This window comes from Antedon bifida, chromosome 5 (assembly GCF_963402885.1).
Source record: "Antedon bifida chromosome 5, ecAntBifi1.1, whole genome shotgun sequence".
Taxonomy (NCBI): Eukaryota; Metazoa; Echinodermata; class Crinoidea; order Comatulida; family Antedonidae; genus Antedon; species Antedon bifida.
In genome coordinates, this window is record NC_136230.1 from 23,106,647 (window position 1) to 23,131,637 (window position 24,991).

At 31.9% G+C, this 24,991-nt stretch overlaps 3 protein-coding genes across 5 annotated transcripts; all 3 read left to right on the forward strand.

Annotated features, from left to right (window-relative positions):
- The first annotated feature begins 1,907 nt into the window (after nucleotides 1-1,907).
- On the forward strand, nucleotides 1,908-7,925 carry LOC144842923 (ADP-ribosyl cyclase/cyclic ADP-ribose hydrolase-like). The gene is made up of 7 exons (XM_078699524.1): nucleotides 1,908-2,161; nucleotides 4,001-4,130; nucleotides 5,364-5,594; nucleotides 6,121-6,200; nucleotides 6,466-6,558; nucleotides 6,815-6,901; nucleotides 7,540-7,925. The coding sequence occupies exons 1-7, from the start codon at nucleotides 1,980-1,982 to the stop codon at nucleotides 7,715-7,717; spliced, it is 981 nt and encodes a 326-aa protein (XP_078555650.1). The 5' UTR covers nucleotides 1,908-1,979; the 3' UTR covers nucleotides 7,718-7,925.
- Nucleotides 7,926-10,197: 2,272 nt separating this feature from the next.
- LOC144842850 (carbohydrate sulfotransferase 15-like) lies at nucleotides 10,198-14,157 on the forward strand. Of its 2 annotated transcripts, XM_078699404.1 has the most exons (8): nucleotides 10,198-10,276; nucleotides 10,982-11,308; nucleotides 11,568-11,775; nucleotides 11,862-11,957; nucleotides 12,514-12,655; nucleotides 12,984-13,134; nucleotides 13,369-13,510; nucleotides 13,917-14,157. In XM_078699404.1, the coding sequence occupies exons 1-8, from the start codon at nucleotides 10,262-10,264 to the stop codon at nucleotides 14,096-14,098; spliced, it is 1,263 nt and encodes a 420-aa protein (XP_078555530.1). In that variant the 5' UTR covers nucleotides 10,198-10,261; the 3' UTR covers nucleotides 14,099-14,157. The 2 variants fall into 2 exon arrangements, with proteins under 2 accessions (XP_078555530.1, XP_078555531.1); XM_078699405.1 differs by lacking the exon at nucleotides 11,862-11,957.
- A 1,292-nt stretch (nucleotides 14,158-15,449) lies between these two features.
- LOC144841839 (carbohydrate sulfotransferase 15-like) lies at nucleotides 15,450-24,977 on the forward strand. 2 transcript variants are annotated; one of them, XM_078698098.1, is made up of 9 exons: nucleotides 15,450-15,492; nucleotides 15,926-16,225; nucleotides 16,605-16,809; nucleotides 17,625-17,660; nucleotides 21,053-21,148; nucleotides 21,774-21,915; nucleotides 22,644-22,794; nucleotides 23,401-23,542; nucleotides 23,998-24,977. In XM_078698098.1, the coding sequence occupies exons 1-9, from the start codon at nucleotides 15,481-15,483 to the stop codon at nucleotides 24,177-24,179; spliced, it is 1,266 nt and encodes a 421-aa protein (XP_078554224.1). In that variant the 5' UTR covers nucleotides 15,450-15,480; the 3' UTR covers nucleotides 24,180-24,977. The 2 variants fall into 2 exon arrangements, with proteins under 2 accessions (XP_078554224.1, XP_078554225.1); XM_078698099.1 differs by having other exon boundaries at nucleotides 21,777-21,915.
- Nucleotides 24,978-24,991: the final 14 nt, after the last annotated feature.

A 24,991-nucleotide genomic window follows, 5' to 3' on the forward strand; every position in this document is an offset into this window, starting at 1 on the left:
TAGTTTGTTTGTTGTTGTTGTTGATTGGCAATAAAGAATAAGTAATTACCGAACATAAATAAAAAATCACTTTGTAATCGTGTTATAACTTTTAGCAATGCACATTACTGGTGTTTGAAAAAAAAAGTATAATCTTACATCGGTCGTCAGAAAGGGAATATAATAGACTATAGTTTTTACTTCCTAAATAATATGCCATTATTTTGCAAGGGGGCCGTAAGTATATCGTGGATGTGGGCTGCCAGGATGAGATTTTTTAAAATGTTTTACAACTATAGGGTTTAAAATCATTTTTTAAATATTATTATTAGGGTTTCAAAAATGTGTTAAGATAATGTCATGTGCGCACCCTTTGTACTATGAAAGTAAGAAATGAAACGTGATAAGAAAAGAAAACAATCGATACAAAAATAAACGACACCTCCCGTGTGGTATAAAACCCACATGACGTTTTCGAAGAGGAGGGGAGAGGGGGAATATGTCGATATAGATTCAGCTGGAGCAGCCGGCACAGATCTTATAATATAACTTATTCTAACATGGTTTTTCGTCTATTATCCTCACTGGCGGCGGCACTTTGATGATTGAATGTTGTATCAATCCATCCTTTTCTACCAAGCTCACTTTTAGCCTAGATGCGTTATCGAAGTTCAACTAGCTTGAGTGTTGCTAGTCTAGTGTTTGTTTAAATGGCACTATCTTATCTTATAAAAGTTATAAATAAATAATGAAAGAGTGCGACGTTACTAATAGTATCTGTTGATAAACATATACAAGATTTTCATTGATCACATGCTGATGAAACTTGTTTACATTACAGAATATATTTCTGTTTTGGTAGTATTTATTTATAGGGATTCGGAAGTTCAAGTTCCACAATTAATTAGAACACTCTATATTGTTATTCTGCACATTAACGAAGTTCAGACTGGTGAATAGTAAGTAATCGAGTAACGTGTATTTAAGTTAACTAGCATTTACCCGTTTAAGTTAATAATGATGTTTATTATAGTTCAATACATGTGAGTTTGAACCACAACAGTCTACTGTTCTTTGTAGGCTTGTGTGTTGCAATTATTGTATTAGTTTTTGCGAATAAAAGAGGCTCAAGCTTGGTTGCTGTGTCTCTTATATAAGATTTTCCTTTTAAATAGAAAATAAATGTCAGTCAAGCTACACACGAGAGTTAATAAATGAGTTTATTGTCCATTATGTAATTTTCGTTTTATGCTCTGATAAATGTTGGAAAGTTAACATAGGTATAACATTAATTAGGTAAAACTATAAATCTCGATGATTCAGTAACAGTGCTATGACCTCTCAAACAATGTTGAGACTATTAATAGCGGAAGTAGTATTTATCACACAGGCATAGCTCCTATACATACAAGACTGAATTTCAACATTTATTTTTTTGTTAAGGGGGTTGAGGGGGTGGGGATAAAACAAAAAAACTGGGAAATATTTTGTTTGTAATAATATATAATATAAATTATTTTATTTATATTCAACATTATTATTACTGGATCATTCACGTTGTAGAGGCATGACCAGGCGTGCATATCTGTAATTTAGTTCATTCACATTTTCATTAAAAGAACATTAAAATGCAATGATGTTATAATATACGCAACTAGGGAATACGCGTGACGTAAAAGAAAAGCAAGACCCTCCAAATCTTTTATCCAGACTAACTTTTCCATGAATTTAATTATAAATTACATATATCCTAGACATTGTCATAAAACATTCTTATGCGACTGAATTGAAATTAATTACGTCTGCGAGGGTTGTTCCTGGAAAGAGTTGACACGCATGATTACAACTCAAAGTCAATTTGAACTTTACACATATTATTCTAAGTACTGTATACAAAATTCTTATATAAATCCTTACGAAGTGTTTTTTTTTCATACAGACTGTAGGCACACGCATATACAAACTTTACAATAAGTAGTATTGCAAACTTGATTACGAAGATGGATTTGACAAAGATGACTATTGCGATATGTGTTTTAATCTGCTTCAAGATTGCTGCAGCTGTTAACTTAACAGGTAAAGGAACCGTACCAAATCTCAGAGAAATTATTATCGGACGTTGTATTGAGTACCAAAATGGATTGGTGGTCCAGAATGATAACATGAATTTAGAAGAACTTGGGTAAGACGCCTTTTAAATTTTGTTTAATGTAATAACATACCTTGTTAAATTAAATTCAAATTACTGAAAATTAAAATGCCGTGAATATCGTGAAATAAGGAGAAAGCTAAATCAAAACGATAATGTACAAACAGCAAGAAAGAAAGTTTCAAGCTTCAGGAAAACACTATTCCTGTTACTTTCAATTTCTTGCTAGTTTGTTATGCGAACTGTATTCTTTTTCTTTTATTTTGTGCGGGAATCCAAAACAGTTTACACGAAGACTTGTATGTGCGGGAATGTAAAAAAGACAATGTTTACGAATAGGCCTACTTCAATAGAATTTGTATAACTGTGATGTATTCTTGAGGTCTCTTCTTGGCAGTTTCAACAATATTATTCATTAGGATCAGGCATTTTATATACCGAGTTCACCGACCATAGTTATTATGTCTAGATGGATATAATATGTAATGTGGCTTTATCTATGGTATTGACCTTTACAGTACCATCTTTATATATTTAACATTAAATATAACATATATATATATATATATATATATATATAACATAGCATACATTAATACGGTACCGGTATACCTCGAGTATTATTGTATTCTATATTAAGAGAGATATATGGATCACAACAAAAACTAAAGCAAACGCTGCAAGTAATTAATGTTAGATAGAGAATTCGCTTTATTACTATTGAGGAAAACGTGTATTTTAGCTTGAAAACCATTAGAAAAGTCATTTTAGCTTCAGAAACATGTACATATATTTTTTAATTTAACATTTAATTCCATCGTGATAATGCTCCTTTTTACTCCAGAAGCATTTAAATGTAATTTAACATTGAACTTTTATAACTTTGAAACTTTTATTTTGAAAAACACATTTCGTTTAAAATTAATTTTGAAATTGAATACAGTAAACTTTTCTTTTGCGTGAGGTAGGCTACACGGTGAAATTAGGAAACTTAAAGATGTATAATTGTCCCTTTGACCAATTCCAAAAAAATAAAAAAATAAATATTTCGAAAAAAAGTGGGTCATTTTGAAGTATCATAATAGTTATTAACTTTCACCAAAAACTATAGTCTGAAAAAAAAATCATTTAACTGAAATACAGACGTTTTTTTGTTCAAAAAATAACTTTGACTTCCAGTCAAAGTTTTTGATCAAAACATATCTCATAATGCAATGCGCTTGTTTGGCTACTCTGTATGCATAATCATAAAACTTCCTCGCAATCTGTGTGAGAACACCTTCTCAACCATGACGAGTTGTAAACAATACTAATTAGCATCATGCATAATGCATACTCGTGGTTTGAAATCTTTGTTTACTTTCGTTCGCGACGATTTTCCAGACGAAATGTAATCAAATGAATTTACCTGTTAATTACGTAAACTTGTAGTTTTTGGCTCGAATTTTCGACTTAAAGTGAATAACTTTAATATTACTTTGATATGGCCAATTTAAATTTAGAATATTTTGACCTTCATTTTTTGTGTTTCAAGGGACAATACATCTTAAATTAAGCCTATTATGACATCCGATACACTTTTTTCTCGAGTACATTGAACTGTAAAATGTCATTGAATAAATTTGAAAAACACCCAGGGGAATGAGACTTAATCAGAAAAGATTATACAGTACTTTTATTCTTTCCTTATAACATTTCATAGTAACACCTGTTTTTTTTTAAAATAATGTTTTTATGACATATCAGCACTATTACTTAACTACAATATTGCCTTTCCATTTATTACTAGTTTTTTTTAATAATTTCTTTTTCGACAGAGGGAAGCAGGCTAATGTTAAATCAGCCTTTAAAAACATGTATTATTTTTTGTAGGTCAAAAAATTGTACAAGAATCTGGGAACACTTTCGTGATTCATTTGCGTATCGTCATCCTTGTGACGTCAGCATGGAAGACTATGACGAATTCTTAGAGGCCTCTAAAACTACAATTCCAAAAAATATGGTGAGTAAATTAAAGCTGTCTATGATATAATAATGCTATTATAATTATAGGTCATTTGGGCTGTTAAAAACGTTTTCTCTAGCACTAGAAATCGTAGGCCTACTATCTGACCGATTGAAATGAAAAACGGTAAATAACAATTTAATTTAGAAACGGTTTCGTTGAGCAATGTTTAGATACAACACAATGTCTAATTTTAACCTCGTCAGAAGGTTAATGACTGGCGCGAACATTTGCTTCTCTTTGGATAACTATAACGTGATTATACAACCAACCAACCGATTAAGTTTAACACCACTATTGCATTTTCTAGGACTTTAATTCCAAATTTATTAAAGATGTATTGTCCCCCTGAAAAAATAATTCTTAACAACATTTTTTTTGAATATTCCATTTTAATGTAACATAATAGTTATCCACTTTGACAAAAAATTGGATTGAAAAAAAATGTATTTACCTGAAAAAAATGTAATTTAAAGCAAAAAATGGTCAAATTGGCTGCCAGCCAATGGATTTTTGGTTGAATTTTACCATTTATTTTGTCATTTTATAAGTGAAAACATCATTTTTTTCGATTTTTTTTCTATTGAAGTGATTAACTAGATTAAAACTAGAATATAACATATTCAAAGTCTGAAATAATTAATCTTCATTTTTCATGTTTTTGGGGGACAATACATCTTTAACTAAACTGTATTTTCTTAAGAATGGAAAATATGGGAATATGAAGAACATTTTGGGAAATAGATGCGGCAGGTAAAACATACATACCACACAAGGTATTGGTTTAGTCTTTCCAGTAATCTTTTCCAAACGGCGGTTAAACTCTGAACAGGATCCAGGTTTTCAAACATAACAAATAAAACAGTAATTAGCCTGTCAAGTTATTGCATGACAAGTATTAGTTCATGGTTTCTTTTACTGGACTATGTGTTCCTTCCAACTCTCCTGAATAACGGGAATATGCCACTGTGTGGTACTTCCAACTCTCCCGACAACAATACCCATTTTCCTATTATCAAAGATAGTATAATTTGCTATTATAGATTCCAATATCTTATTGTTTTTTAATAGCGTCCTCTATGGTTTGATGCTATGTTTAAACATGCTATAGCTGCATAGCACTCACAATACTTTGGAATATCCCGACATTTTCATTTTTCAAAGTTGGAGTATTCTGATATTTACCATAGAATTTAAACACATAAATCCTAACTTTTCATTCATTTCCAGGCTACATATTGGGACGGATGGGACATTTACACAATCGTAACTAATTATGCAAATAAGGGCCAACGATCAGTTACCCTAGAAACTACCTTACCTGGTTATCTGGGAAACGGTATTTCATTTTGTGGTTCCCCGGAAAACGATGGTCTGGGATATGAAAAATGTGCAGCTGAAGGTGATTGTGGTTTTGGAAAAGGCGCACTGGAGGCATTTTGGTCAAAGTTATCAACATATGTGAGTTATTAACAACCTATTAATGATATTAAGACAAGAATATACAAACGGAGCTGTCTTAACACAATCATTTTACATAATTATTAAAGATAGCCATAATATATCGTGCTACCTAACTATATTATCCTAATTTGGATATAATCGTCTAAATGCAACATATTCCAGTCAATTTCTTCCTTCCAGTAAAAACCAAATAAAATAGAATTAGCAAATAAGTTAAACAATTAAAACAAAAAACACGGTTTTCGTTACTGTATCTAGATGTGCCAAAATATCACAGGAAAATTCAGCATCATGCACATTCACATTTTATCGCGTTGCTTAGTATGCCTATCATAGACGATAACCTAAACCTTAACTTAACCTTACATGATACAAGCACCACATGTAATGCATATGAGATGCGTTATCCCGTAATTGTTTATTCAACAACAAAAAGTACACGTAAGTAAACTGAAACCCAGTAGTATGCGTCATTTTGTTTGGTCATTTGTATAATGCAATGTTTTCCTTTGGTTTATTTAAGTTTGGATCGGAAGGAGAAGGTAATGTTAAAGTTTTCTTTAATAGTAATCGAGAACACGGATCTTTTCAAGAATATAACAGGTAAGTGGTGCAGTTAAATTATTTAACCCCACATTAAATCTTTGGTATAAGCAGGGAGTTGTTGCATTCAATTAGTTGTCTAATCGAACTCCCTGGTATAAGTATTAAAAAAGAATCTTTCTTTTCTGGAAATAGGAAATACAGTCATGTGTCAAACATTATACTTACATTTTACTTAATTAAATCATCGCCTATTGATGAACCCATGGATGAAACTACTATGGTGTTCAACGGATATTTATTTACATTTCATTTATATCTACAGCTTTTTCTATCATTTTGAAGTACTATATTTAAATTCAACTCGAGTAAACCACATGGATATATTTGTTGTCACTGAACTCAATCAAACTAGAGGGTAATGTATAGTACCTTATTCATAAATATTTAGGTAGTGTGTGTCTCTGAAAATAAACCAAATGAAATGTTACTATATTGAGTTACCAGAATTGTGCTATTGATGCATGAATGAAACAACTTGAAGAAGCGAAACATGAAACAGGCTGCTCTTTAGAAAATAAAATTGTCAATTATATATCTATATCATGTATAATTCATTCTGCAATTTTCGGCTTACACTGTATTAGTAATTATGTTTTCTTTTATTCACATAGAGATACTTGTGAATCGCCATCTCTAATTAGACTTGGCGAGCTTCTTGATGAGCGACACATTACTCACAGCTGTCACGAGCAACCAGAGTAAGTTTAATCCAATATCATTCATAGGCCTACTTTATACAGTATACTTCTTATTGGATAAATTTAGGCCTAGATACTTCTAGTTAGCAATTCAACCAAATTGACGATATCGCACTTTTGCTTTAGAATCACACTGAGTAAAATAATGTATAGATTTGAAGCTTCTCTTTTTGTCCCACTTTTATTACAATTGGAAATTAAAACATAGGCCTAGGTAGCTTACATTTATGACAATTAAGTATTTTAAGCACATTCGTACGTTTCTCTCATTTAAGGTAGTTAAAAAACAAAATATACAAATGACATGATTTATTTCAAAGTTTCATTGTTGCCTTCATTTACAATTTTTAAGGAAAAGTTATTACAAATATAATTATAAATAAAACATGGCAATAAAAAAGACGATAAGCAGTACGTGGTACTTGTTCGGGTAGAGTATAAACCCAGGGAGGAATATAATATCCTCTCTATTCGAAACTAGCATAATAAAGTATGTCAATAATAATGCGACAGTCCTCATCATTGTCGTCGGTAAACGCAAATCGTCTTTATGCACGCATTACTCGAAATTCATTTCACCTGAGTCATTACCACAAACATCAATTTTACAAACTATTTATGCCTATTTTTTATTGCAGAGCTGTTATGCATGTGCTTTGTGCGGATGAACCGGACCACGCAGACTGCCAGTTTAAAGTGCGGTCAGGAGGTACTTCAGCTTTATGGTTTTCTTCTTCGCAGCAGACAACCTATCTATATTGTTGTATCTATTTTCTAACATTATTTACGTACTGGAGATTGACACACTTTCCTTAATTATAAACTGTTAGTTTTGTACATTGGCTTAATGCTGCTCATTGTGTTGTCTCAAATACCCATTTAACACATCAAGATTTTGAGAATTACTGTATATGAAAATCTGGATCTGCGCATGCTCCATGTTTCCATAAACCTGTTTTTACACTATAGGGGGTAGTCTACATCCGGTCTAATTCATCTGCATTCCATGGAGAGAAACAGAGTACAGGGAAAAATTATCAACATCATTCTGTTTTCTTATTCTTGCCTAGTACAAGGCAGTTTGTTTTCCTAGCTTACGCAGAACTTACTGTACTTCTGCTCAAAATTATCAATTGACGAACCTATAATACAGCAGTCTAGCTCTCATTGTGCTGACATTTCCTCAAATACTCAGTAATTAGGCCTATGCTAGACTCAGCTAGCCTACCAGATGCTTAGGCCTGTTATAATTTTATTTTGTAAAATGTATTCACCTAGATGGTTGGTCTTCATCACGGCTATTTATGTGATCGCATCGATTAATCGACAATTAGCAAATGTATGTAGGGCATTATAGCAGTTTAATTGGGTGTGTGTGGTAAAAATATGGCCTAACCGTATGTTGTATGTTTATATAAGTGTAGTGAATATTGAATATATAATGTATTATTCAAAAGTAAATTTGCTTAGGTATTTTGACGATTTTACTGCATCAAGTAAGATTAAGATTATAATAACATTATATTTTGTATGTATATGTAGTGTAGCAGTAGTAGTAGTTAAGTAGTTTAAAAGTAGGCCTAGGCATTCTACACGCCTGGTACAATAAAACAGTGATGCTTTAGTGGACTTTAAATAAGCTAGAAAATATTAGTAGTACTAAAAATAATCAATGCATTTGTAACTATATTTATGTCTATGTTTATGACGATCATTTTAAATTATGATATTTTGTTTTGTAAATTACGTGTGACGATTTCTATTGAAAACAACCTGTTTTCAATTAAAAGATGAATAAAATAAAAATTGAGTGAAATAGACGAATGTGAAAATATTACGGCTTTCCATTTGTGCTGTGTATACCATGTTTTCTGTAGTGGCAAAAGACAGTCAACCAGTATCAGTATATTTTCTAAACTGTGCATAATTATTAGCACCCAATTGAACCGTAGATGTGCTCTATGTGTCCTCTTTCCAGCGTCCAGCCCAATTTTTAATGTATTATGGTATTGTACAGACTATCGACGATTTTGAAATGAAAACACATTGTGCCAGACCAAATTCATATTTCATAATAACAGTGCATTACAGAAATTTAACACACATAACAAGTAAGTGTACATTATATTAATTTTAAAAGTACATAATATCTTTAATGCAATTCATTATTTTGATTATATTATACTTATAATAATTAGTAATATTGTATATCACTAGTCAAATTATTGGAAGCATGAAATAGAAAACCAATGTCATTCACCTCTTAAGACTTCGTGAAGAGCCAATCAATGAAAAATAACTTTATATATTGCTTCCTTATAACTTTGCAATATTATTTGATGTGGTTGATTCTTTAATCTATTTTTATATCTTTTAAATTTTTTTATGAAGAGAAAAGACTGGTGAATTTCTTAAAGACCAATATACTCCAGATATGAATAATTATTATTAATATTTGTTTATTCTATTTATTTATAAAATCAGTAAAATTCTATCGATGCCAATAATGCACCCAGGCTTAACAATAATAAATGTGGGATTACTACAGTAGGTCTATATCTAAAAGAATGGAACAACGTGACGTGTCATTTATTTCGGCTGAATGATTAGTTTGTTTTGTACCTTTTGTTGCTCAAATCCGCGGAAGCTGTTACCGTAAGCTTTTCTTTGTTTCAAGAAAACAAGAGACTGATATTGATATAATATTCATACTGCTGCTGTACCAAGGTAAAACTGATTAACAAAATAAAAGGGTAAATGACGAAGTATGAACCGACAAACACCGTATACACAGGTTTTCCAAATACGTTCAAGATATTTGACTAAAAGAAATTCACGTCGTTATAATATATAGAGAAACTCCAATAAGCAGGTTTTCGTGCATTGCAGCGTAGAAATAATAATAATAATAGGCCTAATACATGAATTAACACGTCAATATGTTATATCTGATAAATACCAGATGATTTTCTTATTGCCAACAACACAACACAAATTATATCAAATTATCATTACATTATTATGCATAATGTTTTCGTTTCGCACATTCATCATATCAAGTCTATTAAATACTGTAATACTTTTTGATTTATATTGTACTAGGTCTAGTATCCGTCATCATTAATGATAATTTATTAGTATACACTAGCATTATCAATTGATTTTACGTTAGCATCATCCTATTGTTACCTGTGTAAATCTGCTCAACTTACCGTACAAAAATAACTGATTGAACACCAATCAGATGTTCGGTAGCTGTGATTGGAATTACAATATCACCGCAATCCAGTTCAGTGCCGTATGTGCACACGCGACTCTGTAACTTCACAGAGTTTTTATTTATGATATTCTTTAACAAAAATGCAAAAAACATTGGTAAGTAGGTCTACAAATTGTATACATTTATAGACTTATATTATTTTTTATTAAAGAATCTATACTGGTGTAATGTATTTTGTTTAAATACAATTTTTGGAAAACGATGTTCTATCTGTTACTTACCTCTTGAATTTCAATTTTTAAGGTTAAGGTTGTAAGTAAGTAATATGACACAACGCAGGGACGCACGCGCAATATTTGACCTATCACAAGCGAGAGTTCGGTCGGTCGTTTTTGATGAGCAGACTCTCTATCTTGCGTCTACGTTTTCGCGTTGCGTCTTTGTAGGAAACATGGAAGTTCCATGTGGGAACCAACGCTTTAATTCGTATTTTTACACATTTTAGCACATACAATTCTCGTGGTCTAACAACTTGTTTCTTTTTAACATTTTATGTATGTTGAGATGAAACGTATACCGTAAAGCTCTGTCTACACCACACTTTGACCAAAAAGTGTAATATGCCCAAATATGATAGTGATATGACGTCATCGTGTCCATTTATGGGCACATCACACTTTTTCTGTCAAATTATTTTGATAGTGTAGACACAGCTTAAGATAGGCCTACATCGAATAAGTGGCTCAATCAATGTTTTAGGTTAACAGGTGTTCGTAGGTGTTTTAGGCGGGTGATAGTCACCAATTAATTGATATTTTTATTTGATATTTTATTTATATTATTTCTTTCCTTTTTTTCAGGTAAAATCAATATTTGCATCAGCATGTCTTATCACCTTGAGTATATTTTATGCCTTCGATCTCAGAAAGGCAATTTCTGAGCCCAGTTTATTTTTATCTAATACATTATATCCGTCACAAGGTCGACAATATGAACCAAATAAAACAGCCATATTATCTATATCTACCTTCACCCTGTCTTCTACCGTTACGTTACCAACTCTTCCGGGGGCGAGTTTATCGTCAAAGGCATCCATTTCGTCATCAATATCGCCGCGAAATCAAGATGTAAAACGTATCTCGGATTTAGATATTTCTGATAGCTTAAAAAAGTGTATTGGAAACGAGGTATGTTTATCTAGTACCGATTTTTATTTCTACGTTTAATATTAACTGAAAATAACGCTTTACAGTTCGGTATAGACGTATATATAACAAACGTATCTTAATATTGTAGTATTATATAATACGCTCCTAAATTTAAATTACATAAATCTCCGTAGAAATCTCTTAACTTTGGTAAGATTTTCTATTTAAGTATAATATAATAATTTTTATTGAGGGATATCAAGGTAACTTTTAGATTTTAATATAATTGTTATTATAGGTTCTTGAATCAGTACCCCAGGTATTCAATTCAACATTCAAGAATCCATGTTGGATAAACGATCAAAATAACCTTCGATGCCTCCCGTATTTTTATCTTGCTGGGACGCCGAAATCTGGAACGTCAGACTTGCTTAGTAAAATAAATTCGCACCCAGACGTCATGCCAACTACCAAAGAGTTACAGTGGTGGACGAGAGTCCGATTTAGTAAGTAATTACTTTGAAGTCTTTTTTTGTCTTATATCTTCGTTTCGAGGAGCAAAAAAGTTATTTGTTGATGTCTTTTCCCTTAGATCATCGTTCTTTAGCATGGTATTTGAATAAGCAATATTCATTAGTTCAGAAACTAACCAATGGAAATCAATATACAGCTGAACATTTCGTTATAGGTAGGTAAATCGAAGCATTTTTAAAGCTTTCTAATGTTTTGGCAGCGTTTTCACTGTACAATGGTTAATGAAATTGCCAAATTGTTATTAAGTTTTACGAAAACTTAATTTATTTATTGTAGGCCTATTTATATAAGTATAAGTATATTCAGTAAAGTAAATACATTATATGCCTATATTGATTTGTTTCACTTTGATATTATTTATTTATTTCTATTAATATTATTGATTTTAAGGAAGTATATTTATGTTTTACCATGTAAAATGCAATGTCTTTTGAAAACTTTTTTTGGTTTAATTGCGGTTCCACACAAAAACTGACTGTAACAAAGCTTTTTCTTTTCTCTTATATCTTTTATCTCTTTTTTCGTATAATTTTTTTTTCTTACATTATGTGGAACAATAAAAATTGAATTTATCTTTCTTATATGCTGCCTGGAAAATATTTGCTTTGTTTAATGGTATTATACTGTAGACGATTTGACAGTTTTATTTTAAGAAATATATTTATTTTGTTTGAATTGAATCAGAAATCAATTAGTTTTTTTTCTAATAGGCGATGGTTCAGCTTCGACATTGTGGGATAATTATCATTTTGCAGAAAAATTCGGTAGCCTTGAAAATTTAGGCTGTGACGTTTTACGAGTTGTACAACCCGATGTTAAAATTATTGGTATATTTAGAAATCCAGCGGACAGGTACTTTTACTTTAAATATTCCTGCTAGTACAATGGGACCATATTTAATTTGGTCTAAACAATTATATTCAGAAACTAAAAAAAAAAAAGCTCTTTAATGAATAAAATGTCTTGATAATGTTTTTATTTTTTTGTAATTACTATTCAATTTGTAAAACTACAATTTTTATTTATTTTTATTTTATTTATTAATTATAAAGACTTAAAATAGAAACATCTGTATAATTAAAAGTAACTTCAGATAAACTCTAATGAGAGAACTTTACGATTTACAAGGTGATTTATAGTCATCACACTAATTATTTTTTTCTGTTTTATTTCTTACAAGATTATATTCAGGTTATAAATTCTTTAAGCGGAGAAATAAAAAGTCAGCGGAGGCGTTCCATACGGGCGTTTTAAGTTCCATCAATACATTCAACGAATGTCTTAAGAATAATGACACCAAAACATGTACATATACATACCGTGGAGAACTGGTATATAACATTTCTTTTGTTTATTTATTTAAGTTTGGAGGATGGGATAGGTCACAAGTAAGCGTCATGATGGGACCGCTATAATAAATGAAATTATCCTATACTGTCTACTGTAAAACAAATCAAAATATAATCGCTAAATAAAAATTGAAAGAAACAATGAGCAACGGAAATGTTAACAATTGGCAGGATATTATACTAATGTTGTTATTTTCTGTGTTATTTACTGTATAGAGACTCAATGTTGGTGTTTACAATATATTTGTTCGTGATTGGATAAAGCGCTTTCCTCGTCATCAAATGTACTTTCTCAGAACCGATGAGTGGAGAAATTGTACATCAGAACTCCCAAAGATATTTCATTTTCTAGAACTTAGTAAGTAGTAGGAATATTTACAATATTGTAATTTGTTTTGAACTATTTAAAAATATGTATACTTAAATGAGAAAATAAAAAAAAACCTGTATATTTATGTCATACCTAAAGATGAATTGTCTCTCTAAAACAGGAAAAATGAAGATTAATAAAATCAGACTTTGAATAGGCAATTTTGTAGCTTTAATTAAGTTATTTCGTTAAAAAAGAGGAATGATTTCACATATAAAAAGACAAAATAAATGGTTAAACTATTTTTTACGTTAAATTACAATTTGTTTAGGTAAATAATTTTGTTTTTGATTCATTTTTTGTCAAAGTGGCCTAACTATTATCTGACACTATTATGAAAATATGTTTTTCAGGTTAAAAACTTATATTTGAAATTACATTAATGTTTACACAGATCCTCTGTCAGACGATAAAATTGTGTCGATATGCAGTGAACAACAACAGAATACAAATGCTGCCAAGAAAGTCGGTCCCATGTTGTCAAAAACACGTTTATTATTGAATGAATTTTATAGACCTTTTATGGAAGACCTAGCCGAAGTACTTGGAGACACAAGATATTCTTGGAATTTATAAAAATACAGCATTACCAACTATTTTGGCATACAACAAATAATAATAACAGATCGACAAAATACGTTTGAATGAATGAATAGATGATATCAATTAAACGCTATTTCAAATGGTTGCTGTGCTATGCTCATTTACTATATTTTTTAAAGTTTTCATTTATTCATTATCATTCTCAATGTGTTTATTAATGTATGTCTTTTTGTAATCGATTATTTGAAAAATTATCAATTCAAATAAAGGTAAAAATAAACCGAGAGTGAAATAAATATATAAAACTAATATTATTGTTGTTTTATTAAAAATACCTGGATAATTATTCATGCTTATATTGATTATGCAATCGTCCCGGTCTAGTATGTTATTGCTGTTATTTTATCAGAAGAAGAACATACAACTAAGCCTACTAAATACACAAAAGAGACAAGTACAAAATAGTAGAGAAGGTTATTGGAATTATTGTTCCATATTTAATCTAGGGTAAAGAATAAGACAGAAAATGTTGGTACATTACTAGAATTTTAGTCGAGATGAACACGTAGATTGAATTGTTATCAGTGCTGTATTGTGAGGGCTTTAAAACTAAATCCTACCAAACTGCTTTCATCGGATAATTAATAATAATAATTGATTTTCCACGTAAAATTGAATGTACGCCTAACGCCTAAAACAATGCCATGATTTGACTAGGCAGTCTATTGTAATTCATATTCTACTATATTAGCTGAAAAACAATTTCTGACATATTGGTGATAATATAAATAATGTAGGCCTTTATTATTTTAGATACTTATTCGTTCTATATGATCGTTTATATTGATTATTTCGCGATGACAAACCACCTAATGTCATGTTTATGATAATCATTTTAAACAATCATTAAACAAGAATGAATGAAAAAAAAATGAATGAATGAATTGTAGAATATTGTGAAATATTAAAGTACGTAATGTACAAACAATTATTTAAGTATATTCACCTATAATATTACACGCCCAATCAGACGTCGGGAAGCTGTGATGTAATGTATCCCTTTTTAGTTACAGCCTGCTGCCAGAACGGTGCCTTAGATTGATTTTTTACAATTTTATTTTCTAGATTTTCATCTGATTTTACTTAAAAGATGACAAGCACTCATAAATAAACAATTTGTGTATGTACATTCTTCCTGTGTAGCTCAGAAGCACCCGATAAAAACGGAAACAACCGACAAATATTGAATTTGCTTCGATTCAAATGACAATAGTCTATTATTAAACTTGTGAAATCAGTGAATTAGCCTACATTACAGGTGTTTTTCATCTCACGAATATAGATTGACTGTTAAGCTTATAATACACTAGTAGATCTCTGTGTGGTGAGAAGTTTATGGCGGATATTAGTTAAACATGCAGAATAAGGTAAGACTTATTTTAAATCATTTTATAATGTGTATGACGTGGAATAGTAAGACATATATTGCAGTTGTGTTAGTATTTTTCTGATCGAATTAACTGGATGAGTAAACATAAATATAATAAATCTAAAAAAATTAACTTCGCGTTTTCAAAATTGTATTATGTTTCTATAGTTCAAAAACAACAACAGATAATGCTATACATTACGTATTATTATAATACCTTGTTTTTCACATCGATTATTATATATTTTTTATTTTCTAGAGTTAATACTGAATTTCTATCCTGTTGTGTTATTTGTTGTTTTAATTCAGTAGACTGTGGTAAATAATCCTGTCATAGAAAGTCTTACAATTCACACCCGTAATAATTGTAGTGATAATTACAAAGGTAGATTAAAAAAACTGATGTTATAATGTATTTGATATTTTTACAGGGGAAGTCTTTATTTGTTTCCTGTGTCATCTTTGCTTTTGTATTACTGTATATGATAGACATCAAAGTTGAACTAAAACCGACTGGACCAGAATTAAGTTTCTCCCAAAGACTTATATACTCACCGTCGGTACTCAATCTGAAAAATCTATCAAATTCAAGAATTACCGTTAATGCATCACATTCTCCTACCTCTCTAAATGATAGACTATCGTTTCATACCGATTATCAGCGAGTTAAAGGAAGGTTTCTTTCTGAATTAAACATTCCTCAGGGTCTGCGTAAACTCACTGGAGAGGATGTAAGTATGCATCATAATTGACGTTTAGTGTTTACAAAATTTCATTCCGGAGAGTTGAACACAGGTTATAAAATAATGCAAAAAGACTCGCTCCTAGTTCTGGTGGTGGAACAAGTCTTCTCGGATAAAGACTATAAACCGTAGGTCCAGTTTACCGAGTTTATTCGTGTGTACTTTATATGACCCAGTTCATTATCATTCGGGATGAGTGGAGGGTTACCTTGGTGAACTGGTGCACAAAATAGCCTCTGTGTTTGGGGATTACCATTTATCTGATAGGTATGTTTGTATTTACTTGTTTTTATTTACTATTGGTAATCCTTGGCGATATGCTCCTAAATTAAAGAAATGAAATAATATTCCATGTATTATATTATAGGTACTGAAATCGACACCCCAAATGTTTGATTCACGATACAAGAGCCCGTGCTGGATTAACGATAAACAAATATTTCGTTGCCTTCCATATTGTTTCTCTGCTGGAATACCGAAGTCTGCAACAACGGATATGAATAGTAAAATAGTTAGTCATCCTGACATTGTTGATGGCAGAGGAGAGCATTGGTGGACCAGAAGCCGTTATAGTAAGTTCTAAAAAATGTATAGTATTAGCTATACTGTCGTTGTATTAGCTATACTGTCGTAGTAATAGTCTTTCAAATATAGGCTACTAAAATTAGGTATAGACCTGTTGATAAATAAAGATTTCAAATATGTTATAATGTAGTGATGTATATTAGAAAGAATGTGGTAGGTATATTAATCTACAATTGAACATTTCAAACGAGAAAACTTGTTAAACGCATGTAACATTATATGCAAGGGTTGAAAACTTATTTCTATCATTTAAATCGTATCGTAAAGGATTATAGTATGTAATGTATGCTGTGACTAAAATGAAATAACAAAAAATAATAACAAGAATAAATACAGAACATTTCACACTATGATATTCACACAAATTAAGTACTGTCCGTAATCTGAATCTGAAATTCCACTATTATTGACGAAAAATTGTCCGTAGATATGTAAATAATTAAAAAGTATTATCTAAATAAAATTTCCTTACAGTAGTAGACGTATTACTTATTTTTTCATTAATTGTGATATAATTATTGGTCTACTGTATATAATTATTTGGATTTTATCGTAAATACTTATTATCTTGGTCGATTTTGTTTTATACTGTATGTTTGTTTGGCTGACCGATTGATTAGGACCTTGACTGTCATATAAAGAGACCTTGTCCGAAATAGCCCGACCGCTCTGCGTTTTTGTGTAAATGATCATAAGAGATAACATAGATTCTATATTTTTTATTACCGCTCGTTTGTATTATTGGCCTTTAAGGCTTATATACTTTAATCATGATGTAACTGAAGGAAACCTGTATTTTCAGATGGTTATAAAAATATCTGGGCTACAGAAAGGAAAGGTAAGTCCCATTTATTTGCCATTTTCATACATTTTACGTCCATTGTACGTCCATTTATTGTGGCTGCGACACACGATCAGTTCCACTCCCCTTGACAAACACCGCGCCGCGGAGAATATGTACATAGTACAGTAGGCCTCTGTTGGTATTTGTTGCAGTCAGACATAAGATCAAAGGATTATTACGAGTTCTTGACAAGGCGAGCTCAGTGCGCTGTTGTTATTATTGCATTGGTTATCCTCACTAGTATTGTAATTTTTTTGACGTTATTTTCGTATATTTGGACTGTATTGTATTGTGGAAGAAGTCATTTGATTTATACATTATGTTGTATGTGAAAGTTTTGAAATTTCTGTATTTTTTGCTGATATTTTGGCTGTTCTTACTGTGTGGATTGAGTAAGCCGGGCGGTGGAATTGTGTACACGTCATCTGATTTGCATTCCATGGGCGAGAGGTCGACCTCACCGCTACCGGCACACGTTGAATTACCATCTGAGATACAACGTCGCAGGCTTCGGAAAAGGGGCAAGGCTGGTGGGGTCAGAAAGCGACTACAACGAAGGAAATGTAAGCCTTTTATACCATCTTTAATATTTGGAAATGTAAGATCTTTGAATAACAAAGTCGATTTACTCAGAGCAAACGTCGAACACTTCAGCGATTTTAGGAATGCCAGCTTACTTGCATTCACGGAAACCCACCTGAGCGATAAGCATAGCGATCAACATATTCAAGTAGTTGGCTTTAAATCTGTTCGTGGGGATCATACAGCCGAAGCGAACAAAGATGGCGGTGGTGGTCTTTGCCTCTACATTAATGAGAAATACTGTCATCCAAATAACTCTACGCTTAAGCTTCATAAATGTTCGCCACACTCGGAAGTGCTGGTTGTTGGTATTCGCCCCTACTATCTTCAGAGAGAGTTCTCGCATGTTATCAATGTTATGGTATACATACCTAACAAAAAGCTTGAAAAGCCTGCTATAAATGAGATCGCAGAAATTATCGAAGGTATTGAGTGTAGTCACCCTGAGGCGCTTGTAATTATCAATGGCGATTTCAACAGATGCAAGCTCAAGAAAACAACGGCCACTTATTATCAGCATGTTACATGTAAAACGAGGGACAACGCGATTCTTGATTTATGCTACTCTAGTGTGAAGGATGCCTATATTTCGACCCCACTACCGAACTTGGGCAAATCTGATCATAATTTGATTTTACTCAGTCCTAAATATCGCCCGTTAAATAAGACATGCCAACCAAAAATTATTAATGTACGTAAATGGTCTCCTGAAGCCGAGGAAGCCCTGATAGCGGAATTTGAATCTACCGATTGGGATATTTTTACGGAGGATGAAGATTTGAACAGTATTACTTATGCAGTGAGCTCGTACATAAACTTTTGTATTGATAAATGCGTTCCAGTTAAAAAAGTGAAAATCTACCCTAACAACAAGCCATGGATCACGAAAGGCGTTAAATTACTGTTGTGTGAGAAACGTAAAGCCTTCAAGATGGGCGACTCTAATCGTATGAAAATATTGACTAGAGAGATTAAATCTGAAATAATGAAACAGAAGAACATTTATAGGAAAAAAGTTGAACATAACTTCAGGTCTAATAATATGAAACAAGTTTGGCAGGGAATGAAACTTATGAGTGGTTACACAAACGGTGGTAATACACCCACCTCGATTCCGAATGTTACTGTGCAATATGTTAATGAGTTAAATGAATTTTATAACCGTTTTAATGTTCATGATTTTAAAAAAGAAAGAGAGGCTCTATTTAGCTTGTGTCGGGTGACTGAAGATGATCCCAAATTTAGTATAAGCATTTCTGATGTACATAACGAATTCATGAAACTCAATTCATCGAAGGCTGCTGGGCCGGATAGAATCCCACCACGAGTACTTAAGGTCTGCTCTCCTCACCTTGATGGTATATTTACATTTATTTTCAATATGTGTCTTTCTTATCATGCGTTCCCGGATATTTGGAAACTTTCATGCATAATACCGGTACCTAAGAAACCTAAGATTAACAGCATGAATGATTTGAGACCCGTTGCACTCACGTCTGTCGCGATGAAAATATTGGAACGTATTATTTTAAAAATTATGCAACCTTATGCTGAAAAAGTGTTAGACCCGTTGCAATTTGCTTACCGATCACTCCGTAGTACCAGTGATGCGATTTATTTTAAATTACATAAATTGTATTCACATCTAGATAATGTAAAGAAAGGCCACTCGGCACGTATTATGTATTTTGATTTTCAATCTGCGTTTAATACCATACAACCCCATATCTTAGCAGACAAAATGTTGAATATGGAGTTTCCCCGTCCGATTGTTCGTTTAGTTTTAAATTTCATTTGTGATAGAAAACAATTTGTTAATATTAATGGTGTTAAGTCAGAAATCGTAACCTCTGACACCGGTGTTCCTCAGGGTACTGTCAACGCACCTAAATTATATTCCTTGTATACGGCGGATTACAGATCTTTAAATGATGAGCTTTGCCCCGTTGTTAAATTCGCTGATGACACTAGTACTATTGGTCTCATAGTTTCAAACAATGATGAAAATTATCGTAGCGAAATACAAAGATTTGTTAAATTTTGTGACGATAATTATCTCCAAATAAATGCATCAAAAACAAAGGAGATGATCATTGATTTTAGGACTAAACATAAATTTAATTTTCAACCAATCACTATCAAAGGTAAAGAAATTGAAATTGTTGACCAGTACAAGTATCTAGGAATTGTTTTCAATGATAAACTGAGTTGGGGAGACCATATAGACTTCATCAGCAAAAAATTAAGTCCCAGAATGTATTGTATGAGAACTTTATATAAATTTAACTCCTGTGATTTGATGTTACTTTCGTTCTATAGATCCGTTATATGTAGTGTTTGGACGTATTGCCTCTCCTGTTGGGCTGGTAATGTTACCGGAGGGAATAAAGGACGCCTTGAAACTTTCATCCGTCGGGCTGGTAAAATGATTGGTCTGGAACTGCCTTCCTTTACCGATGTGCACCTAGAACACCTCCAGAAAGATTTCGAACGCATTGAGTTGGATGCCTCTCATCCTCTCCACAAAGTGATAATAGACCAACTTAATCCAAGTGGTAGATTGAGGCTCCTCGGTGTGAAAACAAATCGATTTGCTAAATCCTTTATTCCCTCCGGTATCATCCAGTACAACAGGAAGTCAAGAAGATAATTTTATATTGTAATTTTTTAGATGTTTTTATATGAATGGTTTTATGCTATATTTGTTTTTATAGTGTTTTCTTTGTTAATATGACGAGCAATGAATTTCCTTTTTGAGGATCAATAAAAGTTATCTTATCTTATCTTATCTTATCTTATCCTAGGAGCTGTTGCATTCGAAAGATATTTGAATGGGTTTGGTTTGTTAGCAAACAAGTTACATAGAGGACGTTCGGACTTAGCTGCTCATCTTATTTCAGGTACCTTTTTAGTATTTACATATTATACAAATAATGAATGTTTATGAGCTGAATGATGAGAATATTTCATGGGTTGAAATTGACTGCTATATTTTTAACGAGTCGGAGCCGAGTTGAAATTAAATAGAGCAGTCGATTTTTCATCGAATGAAATATTCTCTCCATTCAATGAATACAAAACATTCATTATTTGTTTTGTAACACACCTATACCTTTATTCAATGTATCCATCGTAAATCATTGACGAATGCTAGGCCTGGAAGGTAGGCCTTTCAAAAAAGCAGTGCTCTAACTTTGGACACGGAATAGAACAGGTATAGACAACAAGTTGATTTTCAAACGCACTCAGTCAACAACGTCGCGTGGAAAAAAATGTTTACAAAAAACGCTGAACGTGCATACATTAGTGATTATCACCATTATATATACAACTTTTCGCTAATTCCAAATGACACGTGATGCGTAATTAACCAATCAAATTGCAAGAATACAATCAGGTGTGTTATATATGATTTATATTTGTGATCTTCTAATATTTGACTGAATTTGTTTATAAGCACTGAACTTGTCATCTGTTTGAAGTGCACAGGAAATTAATACTTTACAATTATAATGATTAATATAGTAGATAGATCGACTTCGCTGCTCTGGGACAATCATATTTTAGATGGTGTTGATGGTGGTCCAGAATATACACATGCTGATGTCATACGACTTGTACAACCAAACGCAAAGATAATCGCTATATTCAGAAATCCATCCGAAAGGTATTTAGTCTAGCTTTGTCTACACTATTAAACTATATATGACAAATAATGTGATTGGCCCATACATGAACATGATGATGTCATATCACTGCCATATTTGAGCATATCACTAACATCTTTGGGCATATCACGCTTTTTTGTCAAATTAATTTTGATAGTATAGAAGAGCTTTAAATATCAAAAGCGTGAGGTAAAAAAACGATACGTGCCTATATCTATATCGTATTTATTTGAATTAACGCCACGCCACATTCATACACACAATAATTGTATAACACATTTTAATATTATTAGAATTCATTGACTGCCATGATCTACAATTTACCAAGTATTTTGATAACAATTGCTTTTGCAATCTGTATTTTAGAAAAATATATATTTAGGCATTCATTTGGTTATACATGTTACCATTACACCTAAAATAAACCCGCATGAATAAATAAACGCCGAATAAACGCCCCCATCGAATAAACTATAAATATACATAACAAATATCCTGCTGAACAATAAACACCCCGGGGCTTTTATTGTAATGACGTATTCACACATACTTTATTAATCACAAACGCGCCGTTAAAAAGTAAGTAACTTAATCCGCTAAAACATTTTGATTACATATTTCTAAAAAAAAAATAGTATTTCTATTTACATAATTTGGACTATATTAATTTCATAATTTCATTATATGTTATTTGTATTTAATTTTAATGTGTTTAATTTGTTAACAGATTATACTCGGATTATAAATATTTTAATCAGATGCAACATAAATCACCTGAGATATTCCATAAACAAGTAGTGAACTCAATAAGGATATTTAATAATTGTCTAAAAGACCACGATATAAGGAAATGTACATATACATACAAGGGTGATGTGGTGAGTACAGGCAAGGCAATCTAACAACAAGCCACTGAGCACGCCTTGCCTAGATAGGAACAGTCCTTAATCTTATGTCTGGCTGCGACAGATACAAACAGTACTGTACTATGGTGGCACGCGTTGTATATTAAGGGGCGTGGAACTGATCGTGTCGCAGCCACACATAAAACTTTTGATCTCCGGAGCTCAGCATCCTGATGTTAGATTGCATTGGTACAAGTATAACTTCCGTAATACGTTTAGTTTTCTCCTTCTAAAGTTTTGTTTTCACTAGGACGCAACGAAAGGAACGGAAGCAACGGAAGCAATTTGACCAATCAAAAGTGATGGATTATTTAAACTGTCGCTTGTGGTTGATCAATTCGCTTGCACTGCGTCCTAGTGAGAAAGAAGCTTTACGAGTACAGAAACCAGTAACGTTCAGTAACACCTTTAATCAGCAGAGAATTCTGGTGATTTTTTTTTTATTGGCCGATTGTTAATACGTAGTAAGGATTTTTAAAGATTGAGTAGCTCTGTTCACAGACAAGTTTAATAAGCCTTTGTGATACATATATCTCTCTTTCAATCTTACAGCTATCTGAACTTTATGTTTATTTTCAGAGACTTCATATTGGAAATTACAATATATTTGTTCGTGAATGGATGAGAGCTTTTCCACGTAATCAATTGCATTTTCTCCGCACTGATGAATGGAAGAATTGCGCAGTAGAATTACCGAAAATATTTGATTTCCTCAATATTAGTAAGTCTATGATGATCACTAGAACATTTTTTTACTTCAATGACTAAAGCTTTGTCTCCACTACCAAACAATATGTGAAAAAATCGATGATGTCATATCACTACCATATTCTGCACATCACATGTAAAACTAGTTTGATAGTGTAGATATAGCTTTACATTACTATTATAGTTATCATAATGTTGCCTGAGAAGGAAACATTAAAAGAGATGTATCAAAAGAAATATTAGTATATTAATGGTGCATTCATTGGTCAAACTTGCTTGCGTTGTGCTCTAGTGTGAACCAAGCTTTAAACTCCACGTGATTCACAATCTTCCAATCAAATGACAAACATCTATTTTCGTGTTTTGCAATATCATTTGTGTACCTTCCAATATCAAATTTGTATATATTAAATGAGTATAAATATGATAGATATTTATGTCTTTGTAACCAGTTTCTTTTTAATTTAGGAGTTTTGAATGCAAGTGAACTTACATCAATCTGTAATGGCAAATCAAAGAATGTGAACACATCTTCTAAAAAGCTTGGTCCAATGCTTCCAGAAACTCGTATTTTATTGGACAATTTCTACAGACCTTTTTTGAAAGACTTAGCCAACATATTAGAAGATGATCGTTACACGTGGAACTAACCTTATAAATGACCAGACAAATTTAAAAGATGTAACTACGTCATCTAAAAATATAGTGCTTTCAATAACACGCATTTCATTGGACGAATATATACCTTTCTTGACCAATTTAGCCTACACACTTACACTTCACTAGGCGATGGATACAAATGGATATATGCCTACATTTTATGACGAGCAAAATTAGGATTAGACATGTACTCTGAATATACTTTAACCTTGACTAATAATTCAAGACCCAGATAGAGAAGTTGAATCTAAAATATTTCCACCTCTGACTAAAACAAAGTAATGATTTAATGCATATTAGCTGTTGAATAGGAACTGTTTAAAATGCAATAAACCGCAAATAATATTTGATAGATAGTTCGAGAATTATAGTTATAGCATTATAGTTATTATCATCATATTTTATTCGTGCTTCTGACAATAATTTTAATTTTTTGCCTACCTAACAAATAAACAGTTTCGACAAAAGATTACATTTTTCACCGACATATACAATGAGGTCTAAAATGCTGACGAAATTGCAAGCAGTGACAATACTAGTTTAAAGAGAATTTGTATCTCAAAGGTTTAAGCAGCAATTCAAATGCCTCTTTGTATTGAATTCTTAGAACGACCAGAGGAGCGATGGTATAGCAATTATTATTAACAAGCTCACATGTATTCTGTCCTTAAAAAATAGAGTAGTCGGTCAAGAAACCATGGGGACCAGCAAATATGAGAGCTATGTTAGACCCATTATTTTAAGAGAATTATTAATGAAATGAAATAAAACGCAGTTTTTTTTAAATTTTATTTTCATCATC

Excerpts from the sequence above, each read along its gene's own strand:
- LOC144842923 (XM_078699524.1), top strand. The coding sequence starts at position 1,980 with ATGGATTTGACAAAGATGACTATTGCGATATGTGTTTTAATCTGCTTC. Across the intron at positions 2,162-4,000 it reads ATGAATTTAGAAGAACTTGG|GTCAAAAAATTGTACAAGAA; the intron begins GTAAGACGCCTT and ends TATTTTTTGTAG. Across the intron at positions 5,595-6,120 it reads GGTCAAAGTTATCAACATAT|TTTGGATCGGAAGGAGAAGG; the intron begins GTGAGTTATTAA and ends GGTTTATTTAAG.
- LOC144842850 (XM_078699404.1), top strand. Across the intron at positions 12,656-12,983 it reads TTTAGAAATCCAGCGGACAG|ATTATATTCAGGTTATAAAT; the intron begins GTACTTTTACTT and ends ATTTCTTACAAG. Across the intron at positions 13,135-13,368 it reads ATACATACCGTGGAGAACTG|AGACTCAATGTTGGTGTTTA; the intron begins GTATATAACATT and ends TTTACTGTATAG.
- LOC144841839 (XM_078698098.1), top strand. Across the intron at positions 21,916-22,643 it reads TTCAGAAATCCATCCGAAAG|ATTATACTCGGATTATAAAT; the intron begins GTATTTAGTCTA and ends ATTTGTTAACAG. Across the intron at positions 22,795-23,400 it reads ATACATACAAGGGTGATGTG|AGACTTCATATTGGAAATTA; the intron begins GTGAGTACAGGC and ends GTTTATTTTCAG.